General features: G+C 42.7%; 2 protein-coding genes and 1 pseudogene across 3 annotated transcripts; 1 reads left to right on the forward strand and 2 right to left on the reverse strand.

The window, feature by feature from the left end:
* Positions 1-3361: 3361 nt before the first annotated feature.
* LOC306789991 (ADP-ribosylhydrolase ARH3-like) lies at positions 3362-5504 on the reverse strand (the record flags this gene model as incomplete). Its single annotated transcript, XM_079286098.1, has 4 exons — positions 3362-4211; positions 4905-5005; positions 5095-5259; positions 5500-5504. The coding sequence occupies 4 exons, from the start codon at positions 5502-5504 to the stop codon at positions 3817-3819; spliced, it is 666 nt and encodes a 221-aa protein (XP_079142224.1). The 3' UTR covers positions 3362-3816.
* Positions 5505-9126: 3622 nt separating this feature from the next.
* Positions 9127-12313, forward strand: LOC306790665 (b(0,+)-type amino acid transporter 1-like; the record flags this gene model as incomplete). The annotated part of the gene is made up of 6 exons (XM_079287105.1): positions 9127-9843; positions 10537-10670; positions 11461-11590; positions 11676-11800; positions 11894-11981; positions 12083-12313. The coding sequence occupies 6 exons, from the start codon at positions 9127-9129 to the stop codon at positions 12311-12313; spliced, it is 1425 nt and encodes a 474-aa protein (XP_079143231.1).
* A 1168-nt stretch (positions 12314-13481) lies between these two features.
* LOC306789992 (ADP-ribosylhydrolase ARH3-like) lies at positions 13482-15139 on the reverse strand (annotated as a pseudogene). The gene is made up of 3 exons: positions 15135-15139; positions 14731-14894; positions 13482-14432 (listed from the first exon to the last, which is right to left on the reverse strand). The product of its transcript is annotated as an ADP-ribosylhydrolase ARH3-like (transcript).
* Positions 15140-15413: the final 274 nt, after the last annotated feature.

Consider the following 15413-nt stretch of genomic DNA (forward strand, 5'->3'; position numbering starts at 1 on the left):
TAGCGAAGATATGTGCAGCATCAAAGCTGACATGGGTTGAAGCTTTACCACTAGCTCTAATGGCAATGAGGAGCGCACAAGGAAATGAGACGCATCTTTCACCACATGAGTTAATGACAGGGAGGCAAATGCCTGGTCCTCCAAGAGACGGTAGTCATATTCCTGCCTTAGATGTGCAGCAAGTAGAAATGAAGGCATATATGACTGCATTAATCATTCTCACGGAGGCTCTCTCCAAACAGGTCCAGCGAACCAGTGCAGCTGACCAGGAAGAGGTAAAAAATCTCATCCGAGTGGGTGACTGGGTCAGGGTCAAAGTTCATAAGAGAAAGTGGACTGACCCCAGGTGGACAGGGCCGTACGAAGTGAAGGAGGTTACTTCACACTCTGTCCAAGTCATAGGTAAAGCAGGAGCACCTTGGCACCACCTGTCACACTGTGCCCCAGCACCTGAGCCGTCCAGACCTCTAGCAGAGGTCCGAGGTGATCTGACGCAAAATGCAGGGTAATTTGTTTTGTAATTTGTAATTTGACTTTTCAGCAACCACCAACAGGTGATCCAATTAGCTACAGGACATGGAAACGACAATGTTTGGTTAAATTGGATTGTTGATAATGCTATAAAAAACAAAATGAGTGGCTGTGTAGCTTGTGCTGCAGCTAGACCAGCTATGTTCACCGAACCAGCACCACTATATCCTGAATCTGACCCAACAGGATACGCGTGCATGACAAATATGACTAAAATGGCTACTCCACCAAATTGCACGACTCTGGCATCCATATTTCCACCAATTGACAACCAAACTGCAGTAGGTTATTTCAAAGCTTACAAAGGACTAGGATCCAGATATGTCTGTTACCATTTCACCAACGATAGAGCTCAAACCAACCTAGGCAGAGTGCCAGAAGACTGGTGCAATATGACACGACCAGGCTCAGAGATAGGTTCTTGGGCTAGGGGAGGACTTTTCTACTACTGTCGGGGTCTGCGCTTATTCTCTAACATACCAGCATCTACAATGGGAGTGTGTGCTATGGTGAGACGAGCAATGCCACTTACCTTAGTGGGAGACAAAATACTACAGGAGCAAAACAAAGTACAAAGCCTGACCCAACGCAGACGCAGACATATGTTAGCAAAAAGAGCAGCTGGAACTGAGTTCAGTCTGGACAAAGGTCCAACCTACATAGATGCAATCGGAGTGCCCAGAGGAGTGCCTAATGAATACAAATTGGTAGACCAAATTGCAGCAGGTTTTGAGAGTATCGTGAGTATAATTCCATGGATAACAGTGAATAAAAATGTTGATCGTATCAATTATGTGCATTACAATGTTCTTCGTTTGGCTAATCATACTAGGGATGCAATAGAGGGTCTGACTGAGCAGCTGGCCCCAACTTCTTTGATTTCTATGCAAAACAGAATGGCTTTGGACATGTTGCTTGCTGAAAAAGGGGGTGTTTGCTCAATGTTTGGAGACCTGTGTTGCACTATCATCCCCAACAACACTGCGCCGGACGGTTCAGTCACAAAAGCACTGAATAGTCTGAAGGCACTGTCAAAAGAAATGCAGGAAGCATCAGGTGTAAACAATCCATTTGGAGATTGGATGGAAAACATGTTTGGAAAATGGAAGCTCCTGATCTTGTCAATAGCAGTGTCAGCGGGAGTGTTCGTTGCAATACTGGTCTCATGTGGATGTTGTATAATACCCTGTATTCGTTCTTTGGTTGGCCGTCTTATCACCACTGCCCTCTCCAAGGAACCACCACCACCCCCTCCTTATGGAGCTTATCCAGTATGGGAAGAGCAGACCAGCCTGGTAGGGTCAGGTGAGGCAGAGCCAGACACAAGCGTGTGAACAGGGTAGGAAGGTTAAGAAAGTGACGTCCTTCAGACGTCAAGAGAGGGATTTGTTGATAAAACTAGCTTATATGCAGCTTTAATTAGCAGCTAGCTTATATACAGTTTAATTAGCAGCTAGCTTATATACAGCTTAATCAGCACTAGCTTATATACAGTTTAATTAATCACTAGTTTATCTGTAGTTTTAATAACCATTAGCTTATGCAGCTCTATTAACCACTCATACAATACACACAGTACACGCTAGGGCCAGGGAGAAGCAGGAGGGAGATTACTGATTTAACTGCGCCACAAGGAATAGGCCGCCATCTTTAGACAGATAAGGGAGGAACAATAGACAGTGAGATACAGGGACAACGCCCTAGCAGTCTCCCCTCTTCACATCTTTTCCCAGGTCCTCTCTCCTCAACATCTCACACACACTGACAGAAGAAACGCCTTCTGGGAGGGGCCAATGTGAACGGATGTTCAGGCCTCCACCCAGGTGTCATACACGTACAAACGTGCCACGCCTGCATCTTTGAATTTAACCAATGGGCTTCCACAAGGAGTAACTATATGAATTATCACGCTGCTGTGTTGAAGCGTTCTTATGGCAGATCTCAAATGCGAGTGAAGCCTTATTAACCCATGCATGTTTGATTGCTGGGCTGAATAACTCTGTTGATAAATAAACTATTGCTTTTGATATAACTATACGCCTCTTGAGAGCTTCTGTTTCATTCTTAAATCCGCTCTAAGTGTGAAAGATAGCTTTATTTTCACAACAACTCCCGTGACAATTAATGCTCTGAATGTTGTACAGAGAACCTTTAATTTCCATTCCAGTTTATTATAAATGCTCATTTGCAAAAGGTTCCGAATCAAAGATACATAAATGTATTTTAAATAAATGTTTGCAACAAGAAAGAAACAGGATTGTATAACAATTTTCCACTTTATTTTGTTTTCTTGAATGATGACATATTTGATTTGGGGTAGCAGGAGTCCTCAGTGACTGTCCTGCCCAATATAAAGACTGGAGAATGATTGTTCTGTTCTCCACAAACACCGATACCAGCGTGTAAACAGTGTGCGAAACAAAAATAAGGCATCTCTAAACAACTATTGGACCATTTACTTTTCATCTAGCACCATCATCAGGTCAAAATTGGAATTTGTCTAGTATTTGGGTTTCGAACCAAATACCTGCAAAACTACTGACATTCCCACCAACCCCCGTTGTTTGTTGTGTTTAGTGCTAATTAGCAAATGTTAGCAAGCCAACACAAAAGTAAGATGTCACCTGGAGCATGTCAGCGTGATGACATTAGCATTTAGCTCAGTCTCACCGCTGTGACTGTGGTCTTCTGGTTTTCTTAATATAGCAATCTCCTGCAGCCTGTAGGTTAGGAGTTGTGCTGGGCTACAAGATTAGTAATAAGACATCTCAGCACAAATTTGCTTTTTGAGTCTTACATTCGAAATAAACACAAACAGAAAAAGTGAATTAAAAAAAAAAAAGTTTATTAAATAATTGTTATCCACCAAAAGGATCAAACAAGACATGGCCAATTTATAGTGCAACTTTCACATGATGAAGGATTGTTCAACACAGAGCAGGGAAGGGAGAGAGGTGTGTTAGTGTGTGTACAGACCAAATTTCTGTATGAAACACAGTCAATCCAGTCCATCTGCGGACATCTTGATGTTTCTTTGTTCGGCTTCACCATTCTGTTACCTGACAAATTTAGCATTTACATTTTTTTCTACGTTTGGGGGTCTCAGAAAATAATGAGCTGTGTGACCACTAAAATAATGTTGCAATGTTCAGATATCATGCCCTTAATTAAGTTCCCATTTAACCAACACAGTTTGAAAAACAAAAAGGTATTTGTTAAGGGTGAGTGTGTAATTTGTGTGTGTTCAAGAGTCCTTTTTTTGTTTTCCAAACTCCAGTTGAGGAATCACTCAGCTCCAGCTTTCTTCTCTGTGCCGTTAGAAGCGCTTGACTTGCTTTCAGGTGCATCTTCGCAGCTCCGCCCCCCCATCCCACTCCCGCTGCCTCCCTGTGAGGACCGGTGGTACAGCATGCGGAGCCGCTCTGCGTTCACGTGTGCGTCTTCTGCCCCCTCGCAGCACCTAATCCACGACTGGGGAATGGCCTCAATGCCATAGTGGGCCCCGGCGATGGCCCCCGCCATGCAGGCTATGGTGTCTGTGTCCCCTCCCAGGGCCAGGCTGTACGCTATTGTCCTCTCCAGGCCGCCGTAGTTCGCCGGGAGGCACTCTCTGGGCTGCAGGCAGTGGAGGACGCAGAAGATGGCAGTGGGGACCGAGTGGAGCGCCGCAATGCCGTTACCTGGAAGGGCAGACGGGAAGATGTTGAGTGACACGAAGTTGGGGAAATTGAATTTGAGCATGAGCTGTTCACAAGGCAAACATGTTAAGTAAATATAGCTGGGTTCAGTGGGGCTGCAACACAGAAGACAGTTCCATCACCCCAATTGAAACAATTCAATCGCTCTGTCCAAAGACAATCAAATCTTTAACTCAAGAGCAGAAAAATGTAGATCATTTCTCAACTACAGAATGGTTTTCAAGATCCCTACGGAGGAAATGGAATTCCATCCTACGGTTATGTGTCATCATGAAAACGGTTGGATGGAGGTGAAACGAATAGTCGGTTAATTAAATAGTTGAGCACTAATTTACCACTTATGGGTTTCTTCATCTTTCTAATAGTATACTGAATATCTTGTGATTTTGGATTGTTGCTTGAACAAAACAAGCAAAGTGAATGAGTCAACTTGGTCTTCAGGAAACTGTGAAAGGTGACATTTCCCATATTTTAAGACGAATGATTAATTGAGAAAACATGCGTCACAGTAATCAATACAAACTGTCATTGGTTGGGACCCTATATAATAACAATACAAATAGAATACTGTCTGTATAAAAATATAGGTGTTGGGAACTGTCAATGGAGAGACAGCAAAGGATGGATGGGTACTAAAAACCTTTAAGATTAAATCGAAGATGAACAGCTACTGACCCAGCTCAGAAATGACCTCCTCTATGCTGACCGTGCTCCTGTCCATCAGGTCTCTAACTCTGTGGAGTCGCTCGCAGAACGGCTTCTCTGCTTCTTTTAGGCTGGACGGAAACACGGTGTTAAAAGATTTGATGCTAAATATGCCAATGCACAGCAGGTTACATCTCGGACCTCTTCATGTACCACTCACATTCTGGCATCGTTGCGTGTCTCATCGTTGCTCTCCACTTCCTCCATCTCTGTGATCAGCCTGCTGATGAACTGCTGGGGCTTGTCTATCGCCCCCTGCAGGGAGAGGTGCACAGCTAACGCCTGTAGCACCGCACCGTTATAACCCAGAGAGCAGGAGTGGGTTCTACTTAAATAGCTTGCGTGTTAAATGCCATTTCCTACTTGTGTTAAATAAACGTAGTTGACCTGTTATGGAAGTCATCACAATATATAGCACTACATATAAAAAGCAGATAAACAAGTTGAATACAAGTTTGACAACACAGTATATTATTATCATTGTTAGTATATGTTACTATATGTATTGATTGTTTTATAGGCTACGTTACATAGGCTACTACTTAACACATGTACAGCAGGCCACATCATTATTTTCGTTATGTTATTGCCATCACACTACTACTATACAGCTATGTTAATAAATGCACGTTAGAAGAGTGCTCTTTCAGCAACAATTAAGCCATCTGAGGCTACAAAATGGACCGATTGCTTGCAGCGTGATTCAGTTCTGAGAAAGAAAAGAAAATTACGTTCAATATAGGATCACAAAATATTAAAAACGTGGCAGGAAATTGCTAATATTATGAATGTATAACACGTTAATCTCATCACTGCACTCTATTATTAAACAGCCTCCAGTGGACCTTGCTTTAGTTACCATAGTAACACAATCAGTGATACATTTTCAAAATAGTAACACTTCTGACAGTCTGCATCCACCTACAGCTCCAGAGATCAATCTTAGGGGTCACAAGACAGTTAACATGACAGCAACGAAGAAAGGAGAACACATTCATCTTGTTTTTGCTCTTGTCTTGTGAGATTCGGAATTGTTTGAATATTCTAGAGTCAAACTTTCTATATCTCAATGCCAATAAAACTGAATAAATTGAATTTGGACCACAGTATTTGACCAACATTATATCTTCTCATCTTGGCCTTTAACTTCTTCTGTTTCACCAGTCAATTCAGGATTTAAGTGTGACAATTAAATCAATGACTTAGGTAAATTAGGCTTAGTGTTTGAAAAGAATGAACCAAACATCTCTCTATATTTTTCAATTGTCATTATTTATTGCTTCATGAACTACACATGCTCACTTTTCTATTACATACAAATAGCAAGTAAATACATGATGTATACAACTTGGTTGCAAATTAACCATCAACATCAAATATCTGGCACCCTGGGTCACTCTCTGTCACTCTCTGGCAGCTTGTGTCACTCTGCGTCACGCTCTGTCACTCTCTGGCAGCTTGTGTCACTCTGCGTCACCCTCTGTCACCCAGCGCCGATTGAAATACTTTTTTTACACTACCCTGATGACTCCGTCCTGGCAGCAGGACTCGGTCCTCCGCTCCTCACTCATAGTATTATTACAACGGGGTAGGTAGCGCTGTCACTCATGAGCACAACAACACAAGCACGCGAAAGCTTCTTCTTCTCCTCCTTTTTGGTATACTGGCGGTTGGCAAACGAATTGGCGCATTACCGCCACCAACTGGTAAAATAAAATAAGGCATGAGACGTGTCGTATTTTGCCAGAGGGGGAAAATATGCTCATATTCCTACAAAAGAATTGCTGCAGTGTGTGTACAAAGTGTGTGTGTGTTTTGTATTTATTTATATTTATTTAAGTATACTGTAAACTGTTAACAGTTAACATATTGTTCATAGTTAAAAAGTTTGAAGCCAAGTGTTTTGTATTTATTTATATTTATAGTATACTTTAACAGTTAATATATTGTTCAATTTGAAGAAAAAAGTATCGGTTCAGGCACCGTTCAGGCACCGGTATCGTTTTAAAAGTATCGTTTTAGCACCGGTATCGGAAAAAAACCCAAATGATACCCAAACCTACTACTGACAAACATGTATTTTTGGATTGGACATTTTATGTCTTTTAATTTTAATATATACTTTTAAATGATTATAAAACGGATGATTTATTTTCATTATTTTAGACGATTGTTGTAAATGACTATAAAAGTAATAATTTGGAAAGTGTATTATGTTCCATTTTGTTGCAAAACCAGCTAAATCATACTGAAATAAAATTAATGAGAAACAAAAAAGTACAACGTACTTACTCTAAGGATGCATACAGAGAACAGGGAGCTCCGGTGACTCAACTAAAATCATAAAACTGATTTATGGAAGCTGATCTGTCGTAACAACAACGGGTGTTCTCAGGAAATGTCTCAGGAAATGTGTCTCCGCCCCCTCAGCTCCGCAGCTTGTTGACGATTGCCGAACTATGCTCGCCTGCCACAGCTGAATCTTTCCGCTGAACTGACAGAGAGTGACGCTGAGTGACAGAGAGTGACGCTGAGTGACGCTGCGTGCCACAGACTGACGCTGCGTGACACAGACTGACGCGTGCCACAAGAAGGATCTCGGCCCTGCACTTCTTTTTTGATGACCTGAAATAATTTTCACGGCACAACAGTACCAACATACAATGACGGACAACAGTCTACACCCAGATCTACTCAGCAGGGTTTTTGGTTTAAGGCAGCTATGGCTGCAGGGATCAGGATTTTCCCAAAGTATACTTTTAACAGACCCTCACCTACAGTATGGGTTAGTTTATGTAACAGAAGCTATACCATGACATAAAGATAGCTGTGTCATTGTATTGTAAAGTCGTAACAATCTTGAGCAACCAAGCAACCAAGAGCTGTATGCAGTCATTTACGAGCTTGACAAATCCTTGTTAACACATCAGAGCTGTGGAATACAGTTGCAGGAAGCCTAGGGGTGAAGCTCCATCGCACTACCGCCTACCACCCGCAGGCTAATGGCTTATGCGAGCGGTTCCACCGGTCGATGAAAGCTGCTCTCCGTGCCAGCCTTTCAAGACGGAGCAGCTTTCAAACGATGATGAGTGACATACAGAGACTCAATCTGAAGAGGGAAGTGGGGATTATAGGAGCTGTGTCATTCATTGCTGGAACCATGATAGGATCTGGGATTTTCATATCCCCCCAGTTTGTGCTGTCCGCCATCGGCAGCCCCGGGGCCAGCTTTGTTGTATGGACTTTCTGTGGGTTGATAGCCATGCTGGCGGGGCTCTGCTATGCTGAACTGGGCACAGTCATACCAGAGTCTGGAGCGGAATATATCTACATGCTGCGGACAGCAGGGAAAGTCGTCGCCTTTATGTTTGTCTTCAGCTTCGTTATTGTCATGAGGCCTGCCGGTGCCACAGGAATTGCCCTGGGTTTGGCTGAATATGTCGTGGCCCCCTTTTACAGCGGATGCACCCCTCCACAACTCGTGGTAAAGTGCGTGGCTGCAGGAGTTATCATGGTGCTGGCCATAGTCAACTGTCTGAGCGTCCGCTTGGCCACCGCCATCCAGGTGGTTTCCATGGTAGTCAAACTGCTGGCACTGGCCGTGATCATATTGGGAGGTGTTGTGATGCTTTTCCAGGGACACACTGAGAACTTCGAGAACTCCTTCGAGGGAACAAATGTTGATGTCAGCTCCATTGGCATTGCTTTCTATCAGGGCTTGTGGTCTTTTGACGGTTGGAACACTTTGAATTATCTCACTGAGGAGCTGAAACATCCAGAAGTAAGAGTTTTACTGTTCACTTATCAGTTTAAGAAATATTTATGCTGTTGGCAAATAGAGAGATGATATACTTACGCAATCAACGTAGAGTGTAAATCTATAATCAAGATCTTATCTTTCTTATCACTTTGTTTATTTTATTGGGAAATGAATGGAGTTGCCTCTGCAGTTTCGATACAAGAATAATCATATCTAAGGAATTGCATTAGATAAGATGTGAGTTTGGAATCGAGAACTGGACGAACTGTTCAAAGATTTACAACTATGGATTTAACATGTAATCTAAGTAACACATTAAGCTGTTTGTATTATCTCTCAACCAGTTGTGTGTGGGATGTGTCTTTATCAGTGTCTCTCCTCTGTCAGGGTGAATAACAACTATTTCATCATCTCTCTCATCAACGGAACAACATGGTGGTCAAGGAACCTGAAGCTCTGAAAATGAAGCGGGAAATTGGTCTTATTGGAGGTGTTGCACTAGTTTCTGGAACTATGATCGGATCCGGAATATTCATGTCCCCACAGTTTGTATTGACTTATGTGGGAAGCCCTGGGGCCAGTCTGGTGATCTGGGCTCTCTCAGGACTTGTAGCAATATTTGCAGCGCTGTCCTATGCTGAGCTTGGGACAGTCATCTCTGAATCTGGTGGGGACTTCATCTACATACTGAGGATATATGGTTCATGCCCTGCTTTCTTTGCAGCAGTCACTTTTATCCTGGTTGTGAAGCCGTTCGGCATTGCAGCAATGGCAATTAGTATTGCAGAGTATGCTCTAGCACCCTTTTACACGGGCTGCCATCCTCCTCAGCTAGCGGTGAAGAGTGCTGCAGCTGTTGCTATACTGGTTGTTGCCACGGTCAACATCTTGAATTCTCGGATTGCCATCAGAATCCAAGTGGTCTTCTTGGTGGCCAAGGTGCTGGCATTGACATTCATCGTGATTGGAGGAATAGTGGAGCTCATACAGAGCAGCAGTGTCATTGTGGAAAATTTGAAAGTTGAGAATGCATTTAAGGGCACTCGGTACTCTTTAAGCACTCTAGGAATGGCTATTTATCAAGGACTCTGGGCTTACGCTGGCTGGTACAACTTGAACTATGTCACGGAGGAGCTGAAACGACCGGAGGTGAGGCTGTAAAGAGCTGGCTTGTGCATGTGTGCTTAAGTGAGGTAATAATAGCATCATTGCAAGTTGTTTTCAGATGACACCATGATAAAGATTATGCTGGGCCGATGTGTCCAAACAGGTGTCAGTGCTAAGTCCCATGAAGACACTCAGGGTGTGATTGTTTTCCTGCAATTGTTCTCTTATCTAACTGTGATAAAGGTGTGTGCCAGCCAGTGTTGTCATCATGTGAATGTTTGCAGCGAACACAAAATGTAGCAACACAGCAACCAGAGGCAGTTGAAAGGTCACGGAATAGTTTTAGGGAGAACATGCAGTACACAGATTACACCATTTATGCTGATCTGGGCTGTATTTTTTTGTGGTGTAAAGTTAAAATGGAGGATTTAATACAAACAATGATTGCAGAGAGTCACAAGCCAGTACATTTTCTGTTCTTTTCCAAGAACATATTTACCATAACAGCGGCAATTTAAATCACTTTTTTGTGACATCTCTCATACTGTTGCATTATTTGGGAAATGTTTGGGGCCATAAATTTAGAAAATGTTTGTGGAGAAAGCATGAAAATAGTGTTAATGTCAATAAATGTTTTCAACCTGAAGTCAATCCCTTATTTCAGTGCAAATAGTATCCATTGTGCGACCTTGTACACATTAACCAGACCATAAAACAGATTTTGTTTTCCTCCAGGTGAATCTTCCGAGGGCTGTTGTGATAGCCATTTCTCTGGTGACTGGCTTATATCTGCTGGTGAATGTGAGCTACCTGACTGTAATGACGCCGAGAGAGCTCATGTCCTCCAACGCAGTAGCAGTAACCTGGGGGTAAGACAGCACCCGATGTCACGTATTCTTGCTGTTAAAAGTACAATGTTTTAAAGGAGTATCAAAGGAGTACTCTACCAGTTTAGCATTGAACTCCTATGACATACTCAGAGGTTTTTTTTCAAGTATCAAATCGATTCAGCAGAACTTGAGATGTTGTATTTTTTTGTTCCGTACGCATCTTTCTTAATTGTCAAAGCCTGGTGCCTACTTTTCCCACAATGCAACATGGCCACAGACAGTTCGGTCAGAGATCCCGGTGTGCTATGCTATTAGTGGCCAATGTAGCCTCGAGCCGCAACCCTAAAGCCGAGATGAGGAGCGCTACGGAAGTATAAACTCATATATTTTTATATCCATGTCACCCATGGCAGGAATCTATCAGATTCCGCACAGCCCCCTCTGGAGCTACAAACATCTTCATACAACATCTTTCACATGTGCAGTGGTGCTCCCTAAAACCTGTACTTTGATGTGTAAAAATCGGTTCCCCTTCAATCGGAAAATAACTTTTTAATGTCCCCCCGTCATCAACCTGGAGCAGAAGCACATCAGGAGAGATTATGCATTTATTAGAAGAATTAATTATACACTTCACATGAACACAGTTAAATGTCAGCGAATCTGAGAGAGTTTATGAATCAACAATAACCTTTTGAACCGTGAAAAGTAATCTGAATAATGTATCCAAGCCCTGTGATGAACTTTCTTCGTGTAACAGGCGGCTTTTAAAACAATTGGAAAGGGTGCTCTTGCAGCTTTTGTTGAGAACCTCCACCTTGTTCCACAGGAATAAGGTGTTAGGAAGCTGGGGCTGGATCATGTCTGTGGCCGCAGCGTTGTCTGCGTTCGGTTCACTGAATGGGACGTTCTTCAGTGGTGGCCGCGTGTGCTTCGTTGCGGCCAGGGAGGGGCACATGGTGAGAGGCTCGTCTTGTGATTATATTGTCCAGCACGAGACTGTTGACCCGAGAGTTTTCACTCACCCCCGTGTTCTCTTTGTAGCCAGATATTCTGGCCATGGCTCACATCCACAGACTGACTCCGTCTCCGGCCCTGATCTTCACCACCGTCGTCTCTCTTCTGATGCTGATCCCCGGAGACTTCCAGAGCATTGTCAACTACTTCAGGTGAGTAGGATTTTGCTTGTATCGAGTGTTGACATTTCTTCTGCATTACTTGTATCAAGAACTGTTTGTATTTGTCTTCATTGCCGTTCTCAGTTTCACTGCCTGGTTTTTCTATGGCATCACCCTGTCTGGACTGCTCTATCTCAAGATTAAGAAGCCGGAGCTCCCCAGGCCGTACAAGGTCAGTGTCACACACGTTCAATCTCATCATACATTTTTTATTGTCTTTTCGTTAACACTGGAGGAGAATTACCTTGTGCCTGTCCCTTCCTCTCTCCACAGGTTCCCATCATACTCCCCATACTGGTCCTCATTGTGGCAGTATTCCTTGTGCTGGCACCCATCGTAGACGATCCTCAGATTGAATACCTCTATGTGACTTTATTTATCTTCAGTGGCGCTATAGTCTACATACCCTTCATCCATTACAAGCTCTGCCCGGGGCTGTTGACCAAGTTAACAGTGTTCCTGCAGCTGTTCTTGGAGGTTGCGCCAGCAGAGAAGAACCTGTGATTTGGGCAGAACGAATGAAACATTGCAGTTTATATTCAATACAAACCTAGTGTTGCCTTCCGTTTCTCATTGATAAATTGGGTTGTGCGTTTGAATTTTAGTAATCTGATATGTATATTTGCATATTTGCACATTCCTTGTCAATTTAAAGAGCACATGTGAAAAGAAATATCATTCTGAAATAAATCAGTTTTCAAAATGTCAATCTTGTACCAAAAGGTGAAATATGCCATATTTTTTTTCTGAAATCTTAAACATTTTTTGCCTATAAAACAGCAGGTGGCGAGACAGAGCATGCACTCTAACATCTGAAACCTGTTATTGTGAATTTGTGTTTGACAAAACAGCAATTGGTTATGTGCACACCGCACAGAGAAGCTCAGGTTACAACACACACTTCCTTCTCTGTAGACATTACTCCAAAATTATCTTTACATAACAAATAGTTTTTCGCTGCACTATTAATGCTCTGAATGTTGTACAGAGAACCTTTAATTTCCATTCCAGTTTATTATAAATGCTCATTTGCAAAAGGTTCCGAATCAAAGATACATAAATGTATTTTAAATAAATGTTTGCAACAAGAAAGAAACAGGATTGTATAACAATTTTCCACTTTATTTTGTTTTCTTGAATGATGACATATTTGATTTGGGGTAGCAGGAGTCCTCAGTGACTGTCCTGCACAATATAAAGACTGGAGAATGATTGTTCTGTTCTCCACAAACACCGATACCAGCGTGTAAACAGTGTGCGAAACAAAAATAAGGCATCTCTAAACAACTATTGGACCATTTACTTTTCATCTAGCACCATCATCAGGTCAAAATTGGAATTTGTCTAGTATTTGGGTTTCGAACCAAATACCTGCAAAACTACTGACATTCCCACCAACCCCCGTTGTTTGTTGTGTTTAGTGCTAATTAGCAAATGTTAGCAAGCCAACACAAAAGTAAGATGTCACCTGGAGCATGTCAGCGTGATGACATTAGCATTTAGCTCAGTCTCACCGCTGTGACTGTGGTCTTCTGGTTTTCTTAATATAGCAATCTCCTGCAGCCTGTAGGTTAGGAGTTGTGCTGGGCTACAAGATTAGTAATAAGACATCTCAGCACAAATTTGCTTTTTGAGTCTTACATTCGAAATAAACACAAACAGAAAAAGTGAATTAAAAAAAAAAAAAGTTTATTAAATAATTGTTATCCACCAAAAGGATCAAACAAGACATGGCTAATTTATAGTGCAACTTTCACATGATGAAGGATTGTTCAACACAGAGCAGGGAAGGGAGAGAGGTGTGTTAGTGTGTGTACAGACCAAATTTCTGTATGAAACACAGTCAATCCAGTCCATCTGCGGACATCTTGATGTTTCTTTGTTCGGCTTCACCATTCTGTTACCTGACAAATATAGCATTTACATTTTTTTCTACGTTTGGGGGTCTCAGAAAATAATGAGCTGTGTGACCACTAAAATAATGTTGCAATGTTCAGATATCATGCCCTTAATTAAGTTCCCATTTAACCAACACAGTTTGAAAAACAAAAAGGTATTTGTTAAGGGTGAGTGTGTAATTTGTGTGTGTTCAAGAGTCCTTTTTTTGTTTTCCAAACTCCAGTTGAGGAATCACTCAGCTCCAGCTTTCTTCTCTGTGCCGTTAGAAGCGCTTGACTTGCTTTCAGGTGCATCTTCGCAGCTCCGCCCCCCCATCCCACTCCCGCTGCCTCCCTGTGAGGACCGGTGGTACAGCATGCGGAGCCGCTCTGCGTTCACGTGTGCGTCTTCTGCCCCCTCGCAGCACCTAATCCACGACTGGGGAATGGCCTCAATGCCATAGTGGGCCCCGGCGATGGCCCCCGCCATGCAGGCTATGGTGTCTGTGTCCCCTCCCAGGGCCAGGCTGTACGCTATTGTCCTCTCCAGGCCGCCGTAGTTCGCCGGGAGGCACTCTCTGGGCTGCAGGCAGTGGAGGACGCAGAAGATGGCAGTGGGGACCGAGTGGAGCGCCGCAATGCCGTTACCTGGAAGGGCAGACGGGAAGATGTTGAGTGACACGAAGTTGGGGAAATTGAATTTGAGCATGAGCTGTTCACAAGGCAAACATGTTAAGTAAATATAGCTGGGTTCAGTGGGGCTGCAACACAGAAGACAGTTCCATCACCCCAATTGAAACAATTCAATCGCTCTGTCCAAAGACAATCAAATCTTTAACTCAAGAGCAGAAAAATGTAGATCATTTCTCAACTACAGAATGGTTTTCAAGATCCCTACGGAGGAAATGGAATTCCATCCTACGGTTATGTGTCATCATGAAAACGGTTGGATGGAGGTGAAACGAATACGGTGTTAAAAGATTTGATGCTAAATATGCCAATGCACAGCAGGTTACATCTCGGACCTCTTCATGTACCACTCACATTCTGGCATCGTTGCGTGTCTCATCGTTGCTCTCCACTTCCTCCATCTCTGTGATCAGCCTGCTGATGAACTGCTGGGGCTTGTCTATCGCCCCCTGCAGGGAGAGGTGCACAGCTAACGCCTGTAGCACGCACCGTTATAACCCAGAGAGCAGGAGTGGGTTCTACTTAAATAGCTTGCGTGTTAAATGCCATTTCCTACTTGTGTTAAATAAACGTAGTTGACCTGTTATGGAAGTCATCACAATATATAGCACTACATATAAAAAGCAGATAAACAAGTTGAATACAAGTTTGACAACACAGTATATTATTATCATTGTTAGTATATGTTACTATATGTATTGATTGTTTTATAGGCTACGTTACATAGGCTACTACTTAACACATGTACAGCAGGCCACATCATTATTTTCGTTATGTTATTGCCATCACACTACTACTATACAGCTATGTTAATAAATGCACGTTAGAAGAGTGCTCTTTCAGCAACAATTAAGCCATCTGAGGCTACAAAATGGACCGATTGCTTGCAGCGTGATTCAGTTCTGAGAAAGAAAAGAAAATTACGTTCAATATAGGATCACAAAATATTAAAAACGTGGCAGGAAATTGCTAATATTATGAATGTATAACACGTTAATCTCATCACTGCACTCTATTATTAAACAGCCTCCAGTGGA

The sequence above is a fragment of the Melanostigma gelatinosum genome (genome assembly GCF_949748355.1).
Source record: "Melanostigma gelatinosum genome assembly, chromosome: 16".
NCBI lineage: Eukaryota > Metazoa > Chordata > Actinopteri > Perciformes > Zoarcidae > Melanostigma > Melanostigma gelatinosum.